This window comes from Corythoichthys intestinalis, chromosome 4 (genome assembly GCF_030265065.1).
Source record: "Corythoichthys intestinalis isolate RoL2023-P3 chromosome 4, ASM3026506v1, whole genome shotgun sequence".
In the NCBI taxonomy this organism is placed as follows: Eukaryota; Metazoa; Chordata; class Actinopteri; order Syngnathiformes; family Syngnathidae; genus Corythoichthys; species Corythoichthys intestinalis.
Window position 1 is genome coordinate 26,513,824 of NC_080398.1, and position 17,752 is coordinate 26,531,575.

Here is a 17,752-nt window from a genome sequence, read left to right on the forward strand (position 1 = left end):
ATAAAGCACAGAATTTAGTTTCTTGAACTCATTTGAGTCAACGTTTATTGCAAATCGGCAACTCTGACCATAACAAACGTAACACAACACTGAGTTCCTGTGTCCGTCAACTATATCTGTCCCTTGGGAAACAAACCCAAATAACAATAGTTCCTCTTGTTACAGTCCACAGCGATGCGCTTTTTCTGTTTTCCGACTTCAGTCCCCACTTTTATTTTACCGTATCAATCCATGGAAGAAACATTTATTCATCATGATGAAACAAGCAAGTTATACAGCAGCCTTTGAAAGAAAAGTCACATCTGTTTTGTTTTCTCCTAAATTCTGGTAAGTTGGAGAAGTTGTCAAATCATATTATTACCGTAAATATTGTCAGTTTATGGTAATGTTTTGAACTACCAATGTGCTATGCTAGTGCTGTGTTTCACCAGTCAGTAAAATGACATTTCTGTATCTGTACACGAGCTCTGTTTTCTTGTATTCTTCTATTTATTGGTGCTAAAATTAGGGTGCGCGTTATAAACGGTACAATAATTTTCCCTTGTTTTTTCAAGTAAATTTGGGGTGCGCATTATACACGGGTGCGCCTTTTATTAGGGAAATTACGGTAAATATTATACATTTTTAAAACAGTGCTAGCCCCTTCCATTCAAACTAGATCTGACGTCGTGTGGTCCCTCAAATTGGTGGGGGAAAAAGAAAAAAAACAAACAAAATTAGAAAAAAAAAAAAACTAGAATCATACCTTGTTCTATTTCAAATCAGTTGTAATGTTGTCTTTAAACAAAATTATAAAAATGGATATGTGCCCTCTTATAGCATGATTTTTTTTATCCATATGTTGACAATGTTGCATTAAAAAGTATGGCCGGGCAATGGTTACTAATTTTAATCATGATTAATCACATGAGAATAATGAATCCAAAAATGGTAATCGGCACACTTTTGTTTTCAATGTACTGCCAAACAATAATCTATATTGACACGCTGGCTGTCATTGACGGCCAAGGACGTCCAATCTATTTGAATAACTGTGATGAGAGACAATGACATCTTCAGCCTCTAACATATATTTTTAATCTTTCTAGGTCATAATACAAATTGTACAAAAGGTAAATAATGTCAGGGTGGCAATTCAAACTTGTAAACAAAACCAAGTGTACTCAAAACAAAGGAGGGTCTCCAATGCAAACAGAACTCAACCAGACATCACAAGGACAGATAATCTTCACGACATGGAACTGGTAAATTGGCCACTGAGTGCCCTGGCCAAGATCTTACAATGCGGCCAAAACCTGGATCGAATCAACTGAATAAACTACCCGCTGAATTATGAACTAATCTACTGGATCTAATCAACATAACGAGCACATGGACACGATCGACATGGACTATTGGGAAAATGAACAATCAAGGAGGATGGTTAAATACCAAAACAAAAAACTAAAAAAAAGACCTTGTAATCACTACGCAATCTGAATGTCAAAAATTATTATTCGATATTTTCTGTGTCCTAAGGTATACTGGGGGCGGGTTTAAATAAGCTTCGGCTTCTCCCGTCTGCCCTTGTCTCTTCAGGTTGAATTAATTGGAAACACATATAAATGCTGTATGCTTGTTGGATTTGTCATGCCTGAGGGGAAACAAATAAAATAAAATAAAAATAAAAAAATGATTTGATTCGCAAATAAGAGAATTCACTGAGTTTAATTGCGATTACTTGCATTCTGTAAAATAATGAATTCAAAAGCAGTGTTAACCACTTATTCCAAAAGTTCTGTCATTTATTGAAATATTAATCGATATTACCTCACAATCAGATAATGTGTTAATGTGCAGTTAAAATAAGTAACTGTGTTGTGACTTCACTCTGAGTTAACGCACCCGTTTGAATCTAGGTAAATGGTGATTGTAATTTTAACTCAAGAGTTTGCCACCAATTTATGATGTTTTTTTTTTTTTTTTAATTTAATGGAAGAGTGGTAAGACTTCGGTATTTAAGAGGTCATGACTTGACAGCGACGCTCACTAAAAATCCTGAAGGGGGCAGTAAGCCCAAACAGTGTTTGTCGGCATGAATGGTCCTCGTATTTCTGAAATGATAATTTGACACATTTGTGACCTCGACACTCATGTTCCACACCACTCGTCCTCCTGCGGCTCAGAATGGCTCCTGTGGTACGCTTCCGTCCCATTGTGGTGGTCCCAGGAGTTTGTCTTGAGAGCCAGAGGTAGATCCTCGTTGTGATCTCTGCTGCAGATCTCAGCGCATTTGTCTGGAGATTGAAAATACTGTACTGTCAATGTTGACTTACATGACTTATGATGCCACTGCATAGGACATGCTATTTTCATGTTTTAATGAAAAAACAAACCACATAATAAACAATAATGACATTTTTAATAGACATAGGAATAAGTGGTGTGAAAAATAAAATTAATGATGTATGAAATAATGTATCTTATTATTAAAACTAGGGTAGTCCGCATTTTTACACCTGTTGTCAATGGCAGGAAATGGGTTAAGGAAAAAAAGCGCACCCAAATGTAAAATAGTTATCATGCTTGCATGATGCTATCTTACCCCTGGCTTCCCACAACAACTAGCACGATGTTCTCCTACCAGCTGTGTTTATTTCCACTGTTTCCGGCTGTGTTTGGATGTTGCGTAGTATAAAACATCTTTTGGTTTCTTTTTATAATATACTTGTGCATGTTGATTATGTTGTTGCTTTTCAGTTTTTGAAAATTTGAAATAAAAATGAAGACCAATCTTTCTTCTCATATTAAAATAATCACATCTATGCAAATTTTATTGTCCTTTATAGGGATCCACGGATAGAAAGACTCGTAGTTCTTTAAAGATAAACGTTATTATGAGTTAAAATAATTTGATATTGAAACCCCTCTTGATGCTTTCGTTTTTATACAGTTTGTAAAATTAAGTTTTACTAGTAGGTTGCCATTGTTGTTGATGACGCAGGGCAGTGACGTCACATGGTTACGCTACCGGGCTTCCACAGTATGACTCTAGCGACATAAACATGTCATCTGTTCAACCCTTTCAATTTGAACCCGAGAGGAACATTAATGAGCATGACAGGACAGTCGATTTTTCACAAAACGATTAGCAAAAGCAAAATGAACTGCAAAGACGGGATTAGACGAGAAGAGAGTAGGGGGAGAAAACGGCGTTCTGCCAAATTGTGCTACACCGGTGAAACGTCTACAAGAGGCAAATTTGACACTCAAAGTACTACCGTGCGCTTTCAGCTTGTTTTATTTGGATGCATACAGACAGAACATACTAAAGATGCCTTAAGAAAATACTTAAACGTAATAATATCAAATAAGGGTGGTTTAAATATGCTACGGGCCTAATGTGGTCAACAGATCAACTATCTGCTTTAAAGCTACCACAAGAAAACACAATGTTTAAAATTATAAGAGGGATACACATGCAAAAAGTATTTTGAGGCAATGAAAAGGTAATAAAAGACTCAATAAAAACATAAATAGTAAGTACTCGCCACTTTTAAACGATGAGCGCATGTGTTGAACGCGTAGAAGGAATTGCAATAACCTCTAGTAATCAAGTGACAGTGACAATCTACGTCATCACCCCGAGCGTCCATTGCGCAGATAAAACATGGCCCCCTCTGAAGGTCAAAACATATACTAAATATTATAGATTTTTAAATCAATGGCAATCTTTTATGTGTTTTTAATAACATATTTTAGTAAAAGAGATCAATTGTATTTTATTAGAGCCTACAAGTTTTTAAGTCCGAGGTTCCATTTAAGGAATGCCACTTTATTTTAAGCCATTTTATTATATAATTTACAGAATGTTGCATCTAGATTTAAGTGTGAGCTGTTGTTTTATATATACCGTATTACACTTCATCTTCTTTGAAGTAACTTCTCCTGTTTGTCAATGTTTATGACACATTTTGGTTTGAATCAAAATATGGATGAGTAAATTAACAAATTGGTGGTATCATATATTTTACCCATGTTGAGCAGCGTAAATTGGCAGGCCTGTGTGAAGTCGCTCTTTTGATCCTGATCAAAAATTTTGGGAGTCGGTGGAGGAGGTTCCGGCAGGCCCTCAGGTGTGTTCCTCACATCATGAATGGCAGCATTTGATCTGCCTTTGGACACAACATGCATAATTACAGTCATTTATTTATTTATAAAAAAAATTGAATCAAAAATGGCAATTTTATGCATTATTATTTACGCACATACAGTGGGGAGAACAAGTATTTGACACACTGCCAATGGGAAAACCCATTGGCAGTGTATCAAATACTTGTTCTCCCCACTGTACATGTAGCTCTACCTAAATACAGTGTAAAAGTACTTACAACCCTTATGACAACCGTACAGTGCTGCTCGAAAGTTTGTGAACCCCACAGCGATGGTCAGATTTTTTGTAAAAAAAACTAAAATAACCTTATTAAATGTTAAGTTATACCCAAATCCACAATACTGACATTCCAAATAATGGACTGAAACAAAAGAAATAGTTATATTGTCATTCTTTATTTAACAAAAGTGGTTGATTTAAGAAAAACTCAGATATCATGTGTGCAAAACTATGTGAACCCCTTCAGTTAATAGGATATTGCGCCTCCTTTTGCAGAGATTACCTCAACCAAACGGTTTCTGTAGTGACTAATCAGCCTCTCACATCTACTTTGGGGGATTTTTGCCCATTCTTCCTTGCAGAACGCAGTCAGTTGAGAGAGGTTTGATGGGCGTCTGGCATGAACTGCTCGCTTCAGGTCCCGCCACAGCATTTCAATGGGATTTAGGTCAGGACTTTGACTGGGCCAGTCCAGAACACAAATCTTCTTCTTTTTCAGCCATTCCTTGGTTGTATTGCTGGAATGCTTTGGATCATTATCATGTTGCATGATCCACCTTCTGCCAAGCTTTAACTTCAAAACAGATGGCGGCAGGTTATGTTCTAGGATTTGACAATATTCCTCAGAATTCATGATTCCCTGGACTATGTGGAGTTGTCCAGGTCCTGAGGATGAAAAGCAAGCCCAGATCTTGACATTCCCACCTCCATGCTTCACTGTTGGGAGAAGGTTCTTTTGGTGGTATGCAGTGTTGACTTTTCGCCAGACATGGCGGTTTTGGTTGTGACCAAACAGTTCAATTTTGCACCTACATCAGTTGATGAAAACTCTTTTTAATTTAGTCTCGACAACACAACTGTTAAAAAAACAAAAAAAAACTACTGAATTGATTGATTAGGAAATCAGGTTGAAACAATAGAAAATTCCAAAATGTTGAGGGGGTTCACAAACTTTTGAGCAGCACTGTATATGATAAAATCCCTAAACTCCTTGCAATTGTGCGTGGAGGAACAGTGTCTTTAAACTGTTAAAATTATTTTCTCACGCACTTGTTCACAAAAAGGTGAACCTCACCTGATGAAAATTCAGGAAAGCTTCTTTAAACCCAATTACGGTTAAGTAATTTTACGAGATTAAAGTAGTTATATCACATTTCTTTACGGATGGATGCATCTTGGCTAATTTTGCTAAATTAGCTACTACTAGATTCTTTACATGGCAATACAATGAGGCTGTATTTTAGAATCATTTTCATAGATAAATGGTAAAAATCTTTTGATGCAGATAAATCAGTTATAATCAATATAAGGATATATACTAATGCGTCACATAGCTCTGAATTTATTTGTCCATCTTAACGGAGCCAGTCCAGCGCTAAGTAAAATACGTAGCAGCTAATTTAGCCACAATGCCACCATACAGTACATACTGTATTATGTCATAGACTTCATAGTGGTATTGACCGGTCACATCCGTCAGGCACTGCGCAATGCCTTCAAGAAGGGTGCCGTCCACCAGTCCGCTTCTGTTATTCGCAGTCGGTCACAGTTAGTCAACACATGCAGCTGTCCAACGCCGGATTTAGGATGAAAAAGTACGAAAGCTGTACCCCATACAAACAGGGTGGATTGTCTCAGGAGTGATTTGTTCGAGGATTCAAGGTAATTATTACATTTTTGTACCATGCATGCATTTGTAAACGTTGTGGAAAAAAAACAATGGGAAAAATTACCTGCTACGGACTAGCATCATTCTTCGACATATTTACGTTAAATAAATGCTAACTGCACTTTTTTGGGGGGTTTTTTTTTTTTTTGCTTTTAACCAAGAATTTAGACTGTTTTACACCCATAGCTATAAACAATTTAGGGATTTAAGCATATATTCACAAGAATTTTCACCGAAAAAGCTCTGTTTACATATGGCGGCCGCCACAATGACTAACAGACTAGCATCATACTTCGACATATTTACGTAAAATAAATGCTAACTGCCCGTTTTTTTGCTGTTTTAACAACGAATCGAGACTGTTTTATGTCCATATCTATAAAGAATTCAGGGATTTAAGCATTTATTCACAATAATTTTCACCAGAAAAGCTCTGTTTACATAAGGTGGCTGGCTGCCACATTGACTAACAGACTAGCATCGTACTTTGACATATTTAAGTAAAATAAATGCTAACTGCCCTTTTTTTTGCTCTTTTAACAAAGAATTGAGACGGTTTTACGTCCATATCTATGAAGAATTCAGAGATTTAAGCATCTATCCACAAGAATTTTCACCAGAAAAGCTCTGTTTACATACGGCAGCTGCCACATTGACAAACAGACTAGCATCGTACTTCAACATATTTACGTAAAATAATTGCTCACTGCACAGGTTTTTTTTTTTTTTTTTGACACTGTTTTACATCCATATCTATAAAGAATTCAGGGATTTAAGCATTTATTCACAAGAATTTTCAACGAAAAAAGCTCTTTGTCTGTGATTCCACTCTGTCAGCTTTGACGGCCAAGCCAACAATCCAGGCCCCCTATAATTCGGCCCCGTGTCCTGTCAATGCAAAAATACCTACAGTAACGACCAGTGTTGTTAATAACAGCGTTAGAATATAACGGCGTTACGAGCGGCGTTATTTTTTTCAGTAATGAGTAATCTAATTAATCACTTTTCTCATCTTGGCAACGCCGTTACTGTTACTGAGGCGGGAAAGGCGTGCGTTACTATGCGTTACTAAGTTGGTTGAATAAAAAAAGTGAGAGAGACGGACGCACGGAGACGAGAGAGCACAGCAGGAGTGGGGAAGACCCAAACGCGATGCTAGGTGTCTCCAGCCTCCAATAATACCTGACTGTAGCCATAGCTTACAAACTACGCCCACATGATACGGTAGATATCAATTATTATAGAACTAGATGCAAATGACAGACACGGCTGCATTGGCAACATGTCTTAAGGAGTACATGCGTTAGTAAACAGCCGCCATCTTAAAGCAGTAGACCTCTCAGGAAGGCTCTGATGTAGAGATCCTCCTAGCGGACCTAAGTAACTTTTTTTTTTTTTTTTTTTTAATCTAAAATGATCCTAAATCGGCAAAATCTTGACTTAAATCTATCTTTAAATGATGAAACAATTTTAAAACTTACACATGTTGAAAGTAGACAGAAGGGACCTAATGCAATAACGGGAGAAATTTTAACAACTTTAACGGTTGATTCACAACTTTAAATGACTTCCACACATAGCAAAGGTTACTATCTAGTTATCACAATACCATTGTGTCTAGTTAAGTGGAGGGTAAAGAATTGGGCTAGGGCCAATTGTCCCCAAAACCCTTTAAACTTCACATTGTGTGACCTGTTTTTTGTGTGTGTGTTTTTTTTGTTTTTGTTTTTTTTTTTGAGAAAAAAAAAAAGAAACTTATCACTAGTTACTTTGCCAAGTAACTAATTACTTTTACATTCAGGTAACTGAGTTACTAACGCACTTACTTTTTGGGAGATGTAATTTGTAACTGTAATTAATTACTTTTAAAGTAAAATTAACAACACTGGTAACGACTTTAATCTTGTTGCATTATGACTTATTTCTCGTAATATTATGACACGAATCTCATATTTTTTTTCCCTCACAATATTGCGACTTCAAATTCAGAACATTACGACTTCTATACTGTAATATTACTTTAATTTCATAATATTACAATGTATGACTTCATTCTCGTAATATGATGACTTTTTTCTTACAGCGTGTGACTTATTTCTCGTTCAACTTTAATCTTGTAATATAACTTTCTTCTTATGGCCCTTTTTTTTTTTCATTCATTGTTTGGCCCTAATACTCTGTTGTATTTTTGGAACAAGCCTCAGCCATAACATTTTAAGTAAAGGATTATTTTTTAAAAAACATTATAATATTGTTCTCCAAACAGAATCAAAGACAACAGGTATGTAAGCTTCTTCACACACACAAATTCTCTTGCGTCTGTAATTTCCAGACTGGTTACATGTACACGTTAAATGTCAATTAAAACAACCTTTGGCACACATGTAGGTCGATATACCGCCGTCAGGTGCTGGTGACGTGTAAATCATCTGACTGCTGCGTTATTGTGTTAAACTGAAAATGTGCCGGATGTGGTTTTCTTGGTATTTATTGTACATCGACCGCGAGAAAATGCATATTCAATGTTAACCTTAGTGACAGTGTGCTGATTTGCTGTTGACAATACTGACAAACAGTAAAGGAAGCAGTGGGAGGAGTATTGTCACTTAAAAGAATGTTTTCGAAATAAGCAAGTGTATGAAAAATTTGCAGGCACATACTCATTTTGTGTGATTTGCGTTTGGTCATCCAGCACATCAGTAGTAAAACAATGAGTAAGGTCAGCACGAAGCCCAGCCATAAGCCAGCAGGTAAAATCCATGGGCACCCTGCAAAAACAAAAACTATGACCTTAAGATCAAGTATTTTAAGGCATTAGTGACAAACTTGCAGCCAAAGGGCCACTTCCGGCTCGCAACATCATTTTCTCTGGCGCACCAAAGTAAACCATGTGCAATGATTATATGTTTTAATTTATGTAAAATTTCTGTAGTCCGCAATGTAAAATCAAGCACTACAGAAATCAGAGAATATTTACTGTTTTTCGCCCTTTTTTTTTTTTTACTTTTAAAAAAACCATTTTTCAGAAACTAAAAATTAGAGCCTGACACTGTTTTTGATTATTATAATTTTTCAAAAAGTTTTTACCTTTTTTGTTTAATGAAAAAATCATTCACAAATAACGTTTTTTTTTTTTTTTTTTTTTTTTTTTTTTTTTTTTAACCTTCATATAGGGCAGTGGTCTTAAACATACAGCACAGGGGCCAATTTTGGCCAACAGGACAATATTTGGGGCCACCATTTGACATCTAATTGTAGGGTTAGTGTTTAAAACAAAAAACAAACAAACAAAATAAAAACAAAAAAAAAACTAATATATTTATATAATTTTATTTAAAAAGAATTAGTTAACTGAAAGATCTATTTTGGAAAATATTAAAATTAAAAAAGGTAACAAAAAAAAAAACAATGTGAGTAGTAATGATATGGATTAGTCTTCATAAAAATAATTGTAAAAACTGGAAAAAAAAAATTTTTTTTAAGATTTGTGGCGGGTGTGTATTTAGCTCTAGGAATTTTATTTATAGTTTGTTTTCATTCATTTATTTTCTGTACTGTTTATCACAGGTGTGCTGTAGCTTATGGCATATATTTTTGTCCCTTTTTTTTTATTTAAAAACAAAAAAATAAACAAATACAAAGACAATATTTACTTTTGCCTCTTTTAAATGTATGGGAAATTTAAATTAATACAAAAAATAAATAAAAATTTTAATAGAAAAGGAACCAAATATTTACTGTCCCCACTTTTTTTTTTAAATGAAAAAAAAAAAAAAAAAAAAAAAAAAAAAAAAAGAATAAAGCTCTCGGAAGGAACCAAATGAGTTTGACACCCCTTGTTTGAAAATGACACTGAAAGTGAAAGCATTTTACCAGATTTGAACTCCCCACAGATGGCATCACTGGTGGAGGTTCCTGCAGTTCTTAACACTCGACCCAAGTCCTCACATCTATCAGCAATAACACACAATATCAAAAAACTGCATGTACACTATTAGCGGCCATTGCCGGCGATAGATGCCAGTCGATACTCCTCAGTCGAAATGGATTGAACATCTATCGCCACCAACGACACTGATCATCCAAATTTTGACCTGGTGTGTGTTTGGCAAGCCGAGTAGGAGTCAGAAACGTTGCTGTACGTTCCATTTACACACGGAGTGCAGATCGTATCGTTTGCCCCGCTCGCTATAAAAAAAATAATAATAATAATTTCATTTCACTTGTAGAAATTGAACTTAAAACACATGTTTAAAAGAGTCTTACGTTCAACCTTAACCCCTGAACCTAAAGGACAGGAGGTACCCAGCATGCAGTGGTCGCAGGTATCACCACTGCAGAAGTAGCCTGATGCACACTTGCACACGGTGTCCTTGTTGGGAGCGCATTCTTTCTGCGTAATCTGGTTGTTACCTACAGCAGAGATATAACGCTCACACTAAGCTTCTTTCAGAAAAGTACTCGTCAGGGAGAACAGGGTTGGTTGAAATTCTGACGGTATGATAACCTTAAGCCAAAATATCACGGTTTCACAGTACCACTGTATTGCATACAGCTCTAAAATGTGTTAAACACATCTAGGTTTAAAAAAAAAAAAAAAAAAATCCAGTTGAAGAGGATTTTTATTTTTCAAAACATATTAGAAAATTGGAAAATAAGTATATATGTTAAGAAAATAATTTTTAAAATGACAAAGTATTCCAAATAAAATCAAAATAAATGCACTCCTTTTGGTGAGCCTAAACCCACAGCCACATTTCAACATTATTACCATCAGAACAAAAACAATTGAATTTCTTTTCATAAAACGCACGTGTGTATGACTTGTATCATGTTTACATTATACACACACTCTCTCTTTCTCAACACAGACAGTTGCCAGAGAGAAAAAAAACATATGTTTGACCATGGCTAGACACACTAAGCACGCTGGAGTTAACTCTAGTAGCTGGAGGAAACATTCACGACAGTTTTTACTAACCTTTAATTTCGTATAAATACCAAATCATATTGGAAGTATTGCCTCCTCGGCAGCCACCCTCCTCAAACATGCTTTACATGTCGGTTGGCCCTCCTCATTTAAGCCGCGGACCTCTGTAACTTTTCTGTAGCTGAAGTATTCCCATACCAGAGATTTTGTTTTCTTCAATTGGGGGAAAAAGTTCAGGAGTTTCACCAACTCCAGCCATCGTGGTGCACAGCTGACTCACTGACACGGAGAAACAACCAGTAGGGGAGAGTTGACCTTGCAAATGCAAGCGAGGGATTTCTCCTTGTATTTTTGGGACATAAAAAATAGCAAATACCCTAGGGACGGTATGACGGAAAATTTTTACGGTTTTGAAACCGTGACGTTTTCATTCCGCGGTATACCTTGAAACCAGTAATCGGCACATGTCTAGTTGGTTGTCACAATTTTTACTGTTTGCTGATTATTCATATTACAGGAAAGCTGAATATCTTGGGTTAGATTTGACATCCTTTTAATTTTTCAACTTTTATAATAGTAAATGATTAGTTACAGTGAATTATCACTGCCAACTCTGCCAGTCAAAATGGATTGGACCGGATGACAAGTGCCATTGATAGCACTGAAACATGAGCATTCACAACTAGTCTTCCTGGTTTAAATGAATCGGACGTCTACCGCCCTGACTGGCATGCAATGAGTTAAAAGCAACTCTTCGTAACTTTTCAGTTTTGGTCGATTTTAGCGACGCCCGTGGACAAAAGCGGCAGTGTTTTGCCTTAAAGAAGACTGCGTTTCCCATGAGGACCAGCGCACACCCGCATAGTGTCATAAGATCATGATGGTCGCCTGCAGATGGATTAAACAACATTTCTGTTTCCAGCAGCAGTGTGAAAGCTGAAATGTATTAAGGTAATGAATCCTGTTTTGGCTAAACAATATCATATGACAGTTACCAACTGTGAGGCTTAGTGTGGCCAACTACCCCACCCCACCCGAACTCATCAGCACTCGGTTGGCGAGCGGGGGGTTGTCACGCCAGCGCATTAAAGCCAGGCTAATGTTTCTTCTGTACTTCCTGGTAGACTCACTTTTTCCTCTTTACACAAAACTTTTTGTCTCTGTTGCGTTAGCATTGACTTCCGTCTTTATAATGAATAGTGAAAGGGGGGATTTGACGTATGCTGTAAAGCAGTCAGCACATCTGGAGTTTTTTTTGTGTGGAACCATCCTCCTCAAAGTTAATTAGCGCCAGTAAAAGCTATACAGAGCCCCTCGAGATATAAAAGAGGTGTCATTCAACTAGTTGTCAGTCGACATATCATCATAAATGTTATGAAAATATTTTATAAAGGTTTAAAAATTTACCTAGTGTTCTTTTAAAAACTATGAAAAAAAAGTCAATTTTACAAAGTTACTTGGGGCTGTAGTAATTTTTTTTCAGAATTTTTGTTTTTATTAACATTGTATGAATTTCTAAAAGTATTTATTTTATTAAAAAATACAATAATGATTCATGATTCATCTTCTGAACCTTATCTTCAAGAGGGTCGCGGAGATGTTGGAGCCTATCCCAGTGAACAACGGGCAGGTACACCCTGAGCTGGTTACCAGTCAGTCGCATGGCACATAGAGACAAATAGCCATGCACGTACACGCTCACACCTACAGACAATTTGGAGTGTCCACAATAATGAATAATAATTAAAATTATAACAAGAATGGCTCATATTATTTTTTTTTTCAAATGACCAAAAATAGTCACTTGCCCAGAAAGTATTCAATTTCTTAGAATTAAAGAGTCCAAATTTTTTTTTTTTTTCAAGATTACCCAAAGTTTTTACTTGCTCCATAAAGGGTTAATGGATTTAAGTGTTAAAAAAAATAATAATAATACTAATAAGGGTTAAAGGTCTTACGTGTCATATTCCGAATAGCGGTCCACCGTAGTGATCAGTCCCCGAAAGGGTTAGGTCGAAGCTTGGTTTGATTTAGCTCTAGAGATGGGTAGTTTTAATTTTGACAGCACAATTTGCATATTTAATATACTGTATAGTACTGTATATACAGTATAAATCAGAGCATTAATACAGTATGTACATATTTGTATATATATGTATGTACAGTATATTGTATACTAATATTAAGGTCTCAAACAGTCAAAATGGAGCATGACTGTCTTTCGAAATGCCACTTTTCATACAAATTACTTTGGAATGAGACCCTGGAGAGCGTAACTTACTGGCACTACACGACCTGCACACACGGCACTGACGGAGGTGATTTTTGGTGGCTGTGTAGAGCCCCTGTCTGCAGACTTCACACCAAGTCTTGTTGTTGTGATCGCAGTCGGCTGCCACAAAGCTCCCTGGCAAAGGTGAACATAATGTGGGTCACCGAAAAACATGAGAAGATCCCGTCGGACAGATGTTCCGTGATCTCCAACTGACCTGGTGGGCAACGATTGCAGCATTTTCCAGCTTGACTCCGGTACATGTCCTCTACGTTGCACTTTAACATTTTCACTAAGATCTCCACAAGTGTTGTTCTCTGACTTGCTCTCAAGCTTTGGTTAAAGTGCTTCCCTGAACTCGACTTCTAATGAACAAATTTTCCCTCCTCACCTTAGTCATCCCACACAGTGGAACTCCTACTGACCCCTCATCTTGCCATTTTGCAATCTCATTTACTGTCTTTTTGCCATCCCTCCTCTTATTTCCTTCCTGTCCCTCTGTCCTCCCCCTTTGCTTGTACGGTGTAACCTGCAAGTGTTTCCTCCACTGCTGTAGACTTTGTTGATGTTGGCTGCATAATACAATGAGGCTCTGCTACACCCTCTTCCTCTATCGCCATCATCGCCCATTGTATTCCCTGCACCTTTGTCCCAAACAGGGTTACCAGATCGGAAAGACTGTATCAAACCCAATCACACAGTAAAACCCGCCCAATTCAATAAAAAACAGCCCAAATTACAACGTCCAGTTGAAGATGAAAGGTTTCCCTTTTTACTACATACGCGGAGATTACAATGGGGCCGAAAATGTCATTGCATGTAATTCATTTTCCTATATATGAATTTAAAATTAAGACTTCTCTGGTAAAAATGCTGTCTATATAAGATGTAAAACATTGAAATAAACAACAAAAATGAATGAAATTAACAAAAAAATATATTTTTATAATGGGTCCAAATTATTTTTCAAACAGATCATGTGACTAGCACCTTAGACACGATCATTTGCTTTGCTTAGCCCAAAAAAAACCCACCTGAGGACAGAAGCGGCAAGATGGGTATACGTAATTTTTTCAAACCTAAGCTCTCAGCAGCGACAAAAACCACTGAGCGAGAGCCAAGGATTGAAGATGTGGACCATGAAACACCGGAGAGCACCGCCAAAATGGTGAGCGGAGTTTCAGTTTGCCCCACTAAAGACGTTAATTGTATAACAGAGCCACCACCGGGCGTACCATATCCAATGGACCCGATCTTGGCCAAAATCAAGTGAGTACACCCCTCACATTTCTGCAGATATTTAAGTATATCTTTTCATTGGACAACACTGACAAAAATGACACTTTGACACAATGAAACATACGGTAGTCTGTGTGCAGCTTATATAATAGTTAATTTATTTTCCCTCTAAATATAGCCATTAATATCTAAACCCCTTCCAACAAAAGTGACTACATCACTTAGAAACTACATCCCTAAATGTCCAAATTGAGTACTGCTTGTCATTTTCCTTCCAAAATGTCATGTGACTCGTTAGTGTTACTAGGTCCAGGTGTGGGAGTAGGTGTTGTTTAAATTTGTAGTGCAGCTCTCACACTCTCTTATACTGGTCACTGAAAGTTCCAACATGACACCACATGGCAAAGAACTCTCTTGGGATCTTTAAAGACGTATTGTTGCACTACATGAAGATGGCTAAGACTACAAGAAGATTGCCAACACACTGAAACTGAGCTGCAGCACAGTGGCTAAGATCATCCAGCATTTTAAAAGAGCAGGGTCCACTCAGAACAGGCCTTGGGTTGGTCGTCCAAAGAAGCTGAGCGGACGTGCTGAGCGTCACATCCAAATGCTTTCTTTGAAAGATCGTCACAGGAGTGCTGTCAGCATTGCTGCAGAGATTGAAGAGGTGGTGGGTCAGCCTATTAGTGCTCAGACCATACACCGCACTCTACATCAAATTGGTGTGCATGGCTGTCACCCCAGGAGGACGCCTCTTCTGAAGACGGTACACAAGAAAGCCCTCAAACAGTTTGCTGAACGCATGTCAGCAAACCAATTGGATTACTGGAACCATGTCCTATGGTTTGATGAGACGAAGATTAACGTAATTTCCCGAATATAAGGCGCACCCAAGTATAACGCGCACCCCAAATTTACTCGTAAAATCTAGGGAAAATTATTGTACCCCTGTATAACACGTAGCCTAATTTTAGCACCAATAAATAGAAGAATACAAGAAAACAGAGCTCGTATACAGATACAGAAATGTCACTTTACTGACTGGTGAAACACAGCACAAGCATAGCACATTGGTAGTTCAAAACATTACCGTAAACTGACAATATGTACGTATTTATAATATGATCTGATAACTTCTTGAACTTAGCAGAATCCAGGAGAAAACAAAACAGATGTGACTTTTCTTTTAAAGGCTGCTGTATAACTTGCTTGTTTCATCATGATGAATAAATGTTTCCTCCATGGAATGATACGGTAAAATGAAAGTGAGAACGTAAGGCGGAAATCCGAGAGAGCTCATCGCTGTCGACATGACAGTAACAATAGGAACTATTGTTATTTGGGTTTGAGTTTCCCGAGGGACAGATATAGTTGACGGACACACACATGAAGTCTGTGTTGTTACGTTTGTTATGGTCCGAGTTGCGGAGCTGCAATAAACGTTAACACAAATGAGTTCAAGAAACTAAATTCTGTGCTTTATGAAGAGTGAAAAAAAGCAGAATTTAACACAGACGAAATCATTCGGCCAATCAGAGTGAAATATTACCGAAACAAAATGGTGACGTTACGTACCGTAATGGTCGGCAACAGATCGCCGCATACGTTTCTTCAACACCACATGGCCGTGTCAATAACAAAAAAAAAAATCCATTTTTATTAGAGCTGTCAAAATTATCGCGTTAACGCGCGGTAATTAATTTTTTTAATGAATCACGTTAAAATATTTGACGCAATTAACGCATATGTCCCGCTCAGACAGTATTCTGCCTTTTGGTATGTTTTACAGCAAGGCTTTTTTTGCTGTCTAACAGCGAACTCTTGTGGTCGCTTTGCGACATGGTGTATTGTGTTCTTGCCAGTTCAATATGGCTGCACGACGTCTCGGGCTGACGCCTACGTTGTAATATTGTGCTTATATGATCCTTGGACAAGATTTGTCCGTAAGTATGGTTGTTGTAAAGAATGTACATATTATGTTAGTAAGCGAAATGTTATATTTTTTGTATGAGACGCTTTTTGTTTATGTTTAGTGAACCTGTATAGCGTGCTAAGCTAACGTTGTTGCTAATGCAATGCTTGTGTACTTTTTTTTGTAGTTTTACAATGGTCTAAAGAGGACAATTGTTTGAGACCATTTTATTAATAAATCAGATGAGAAAGGAAGAAGTCTGATTATTAAGGCGTCGTTCACTAGCTGTCTAGCTTTGGAAAAAGTAGACGCTTCGGAGTGAGGACAGCATAGACAGATTTAAATGACTGTAGAGTGAAATGCCCACTACAGTCCTTATGTACCGTAGGTTGAATGTATATATCCATCTTGTGTCTTATCTTTCCATTCCGACAATTTATTTTACAGAATATATATATAATTTACAGAAAAATATGGCATATTTTATAGATGGTTTGAATTGCGATTAATTGCGATTAATTACGATTAATTAATTTTTAAGATGTAATTAACTCGATTAAAAATTTTAATCGTTTGACAGCCCTAATTTTTATACATATATAATATATTTCTGTCTCCATCCATGTACCCGTTTATAATGCGCACCATGATTTTACAAGTTGATTTTGGGGGGAAAAAGTGTGCGTTATATTCGGGAAATTACGGTAATTTATTTGGTTCCGATGGTCTCAAGGATGTGTGGCGGCGACCAGGTGAGGAGTACAAAGATAAGTGAGTCATGCCTACAGTGAAGCATGGTGGTGGGAATGTCATGGTCTTGGGCTGCATGAGCGCTGCAGGTGTTGGAGAGTTACATTCCAATTGAGGGAAAAGTGAACTCCAACATGTACTGTGAAATAATCCCTCTGGTCAACTCCATGCCCAAGAGAGTAAAGGCAGTTCTGGATAATAGAGGTGGCCACACAAAATATTGACAGTTGACATGTTGTATGTTAATATTGACAACTTTCACTAAGGGGTGTAGTGTACTCACTTTTGTTGGCAGGGGTTTAGATATCAATGGCTATATTTTGAGGGGAAAATAAATTAACTCTATTATATAAGCTGCACACAGACTACTTTTCATTGTATCAAAGTGTCATTTTGTCAGTGTTGTTCCATGAAAAGATACACTTAAATATCTGCAGAAATGCGAGGGGTGTACTCACTTTTGTGATACACTGTAGCTGTCCTAAGCAGCCTGATTTAGAATTCCCTTAAAAAAATGATAGGAAAAAAACCTGCTCATTTCCAACGTATTATTATCAATATTCCTTGCTGGAATATTCAGTCAAAAAGGATGCGGTGTCTACTTC

General features: G+C 37.1%; 2 protein-coding genes across 8 annotated transcripts in view; one reads left to right on the top strand and one right to left on the bottom strand.

The window, feature by feature from the left end:
* On the bottom strand, positions 1–14,000 carry LOC130914699 (tumor necrosis factor receptor superfamily member 5). Of its 3 annotated transcripts, none has more exons than XM_057834131.1 (8): positions 13,461–14,000; positions 13,253–13,378; positions 10,308–10,454; positions 10,136–10,229; positions 9,915–9,991; positions 8,702–8,809; positions 4,014–4,154; positions 1–2,276 (listed from the first exon to the last, which is right to left on the bottom strand). In XM_057834131.1, the coding sequence occupies exons 1-8, from the start codon at positions 13,528–13,530 to the stop codon at positions 2,131–2,133; spliced, it is 909 nt and encodes a 302-aa protein (XP_057690114.1). In that variant the 5' UTR covers positions 13,531–14,000; the 3' UTR covers positions 1–2,130. The 3 variants fall into 3 exon arrangements, with proteins under 3 accessions (XP_057690114.1, XP_057690115.1, XP_057690117.1); XM_057834132.1 differs by having other exon boundaries at positions 11,023–13,378; XM_057834134.1 differs by having other exon boundaries at positions 11,023–14,000.
* The window catches only part of c1s.2 (complement component 1, s subcomponent .2), a 19,537-nt gene continuing 13,595 nt past the window's right edge, over positions 11,811–17,752 (top strand). For 4 of the 5 annotated variants that reach the window (XM_057834125.1, XM_057834127.1, XM_057834126.1 and 1 more), the window contains exons 1-2: positions 11,811–11,922; positions 13,360–13,500. The gene's annotated coding sequence lies outside the window, so the exon portion shown is untranslated. The remainder of the gene's footprint in view (positions 11,923–13,359; positions 13,501–17,752) is intronic. The other variant, XM_057834128.1, reaches the window with a different exon arrangement.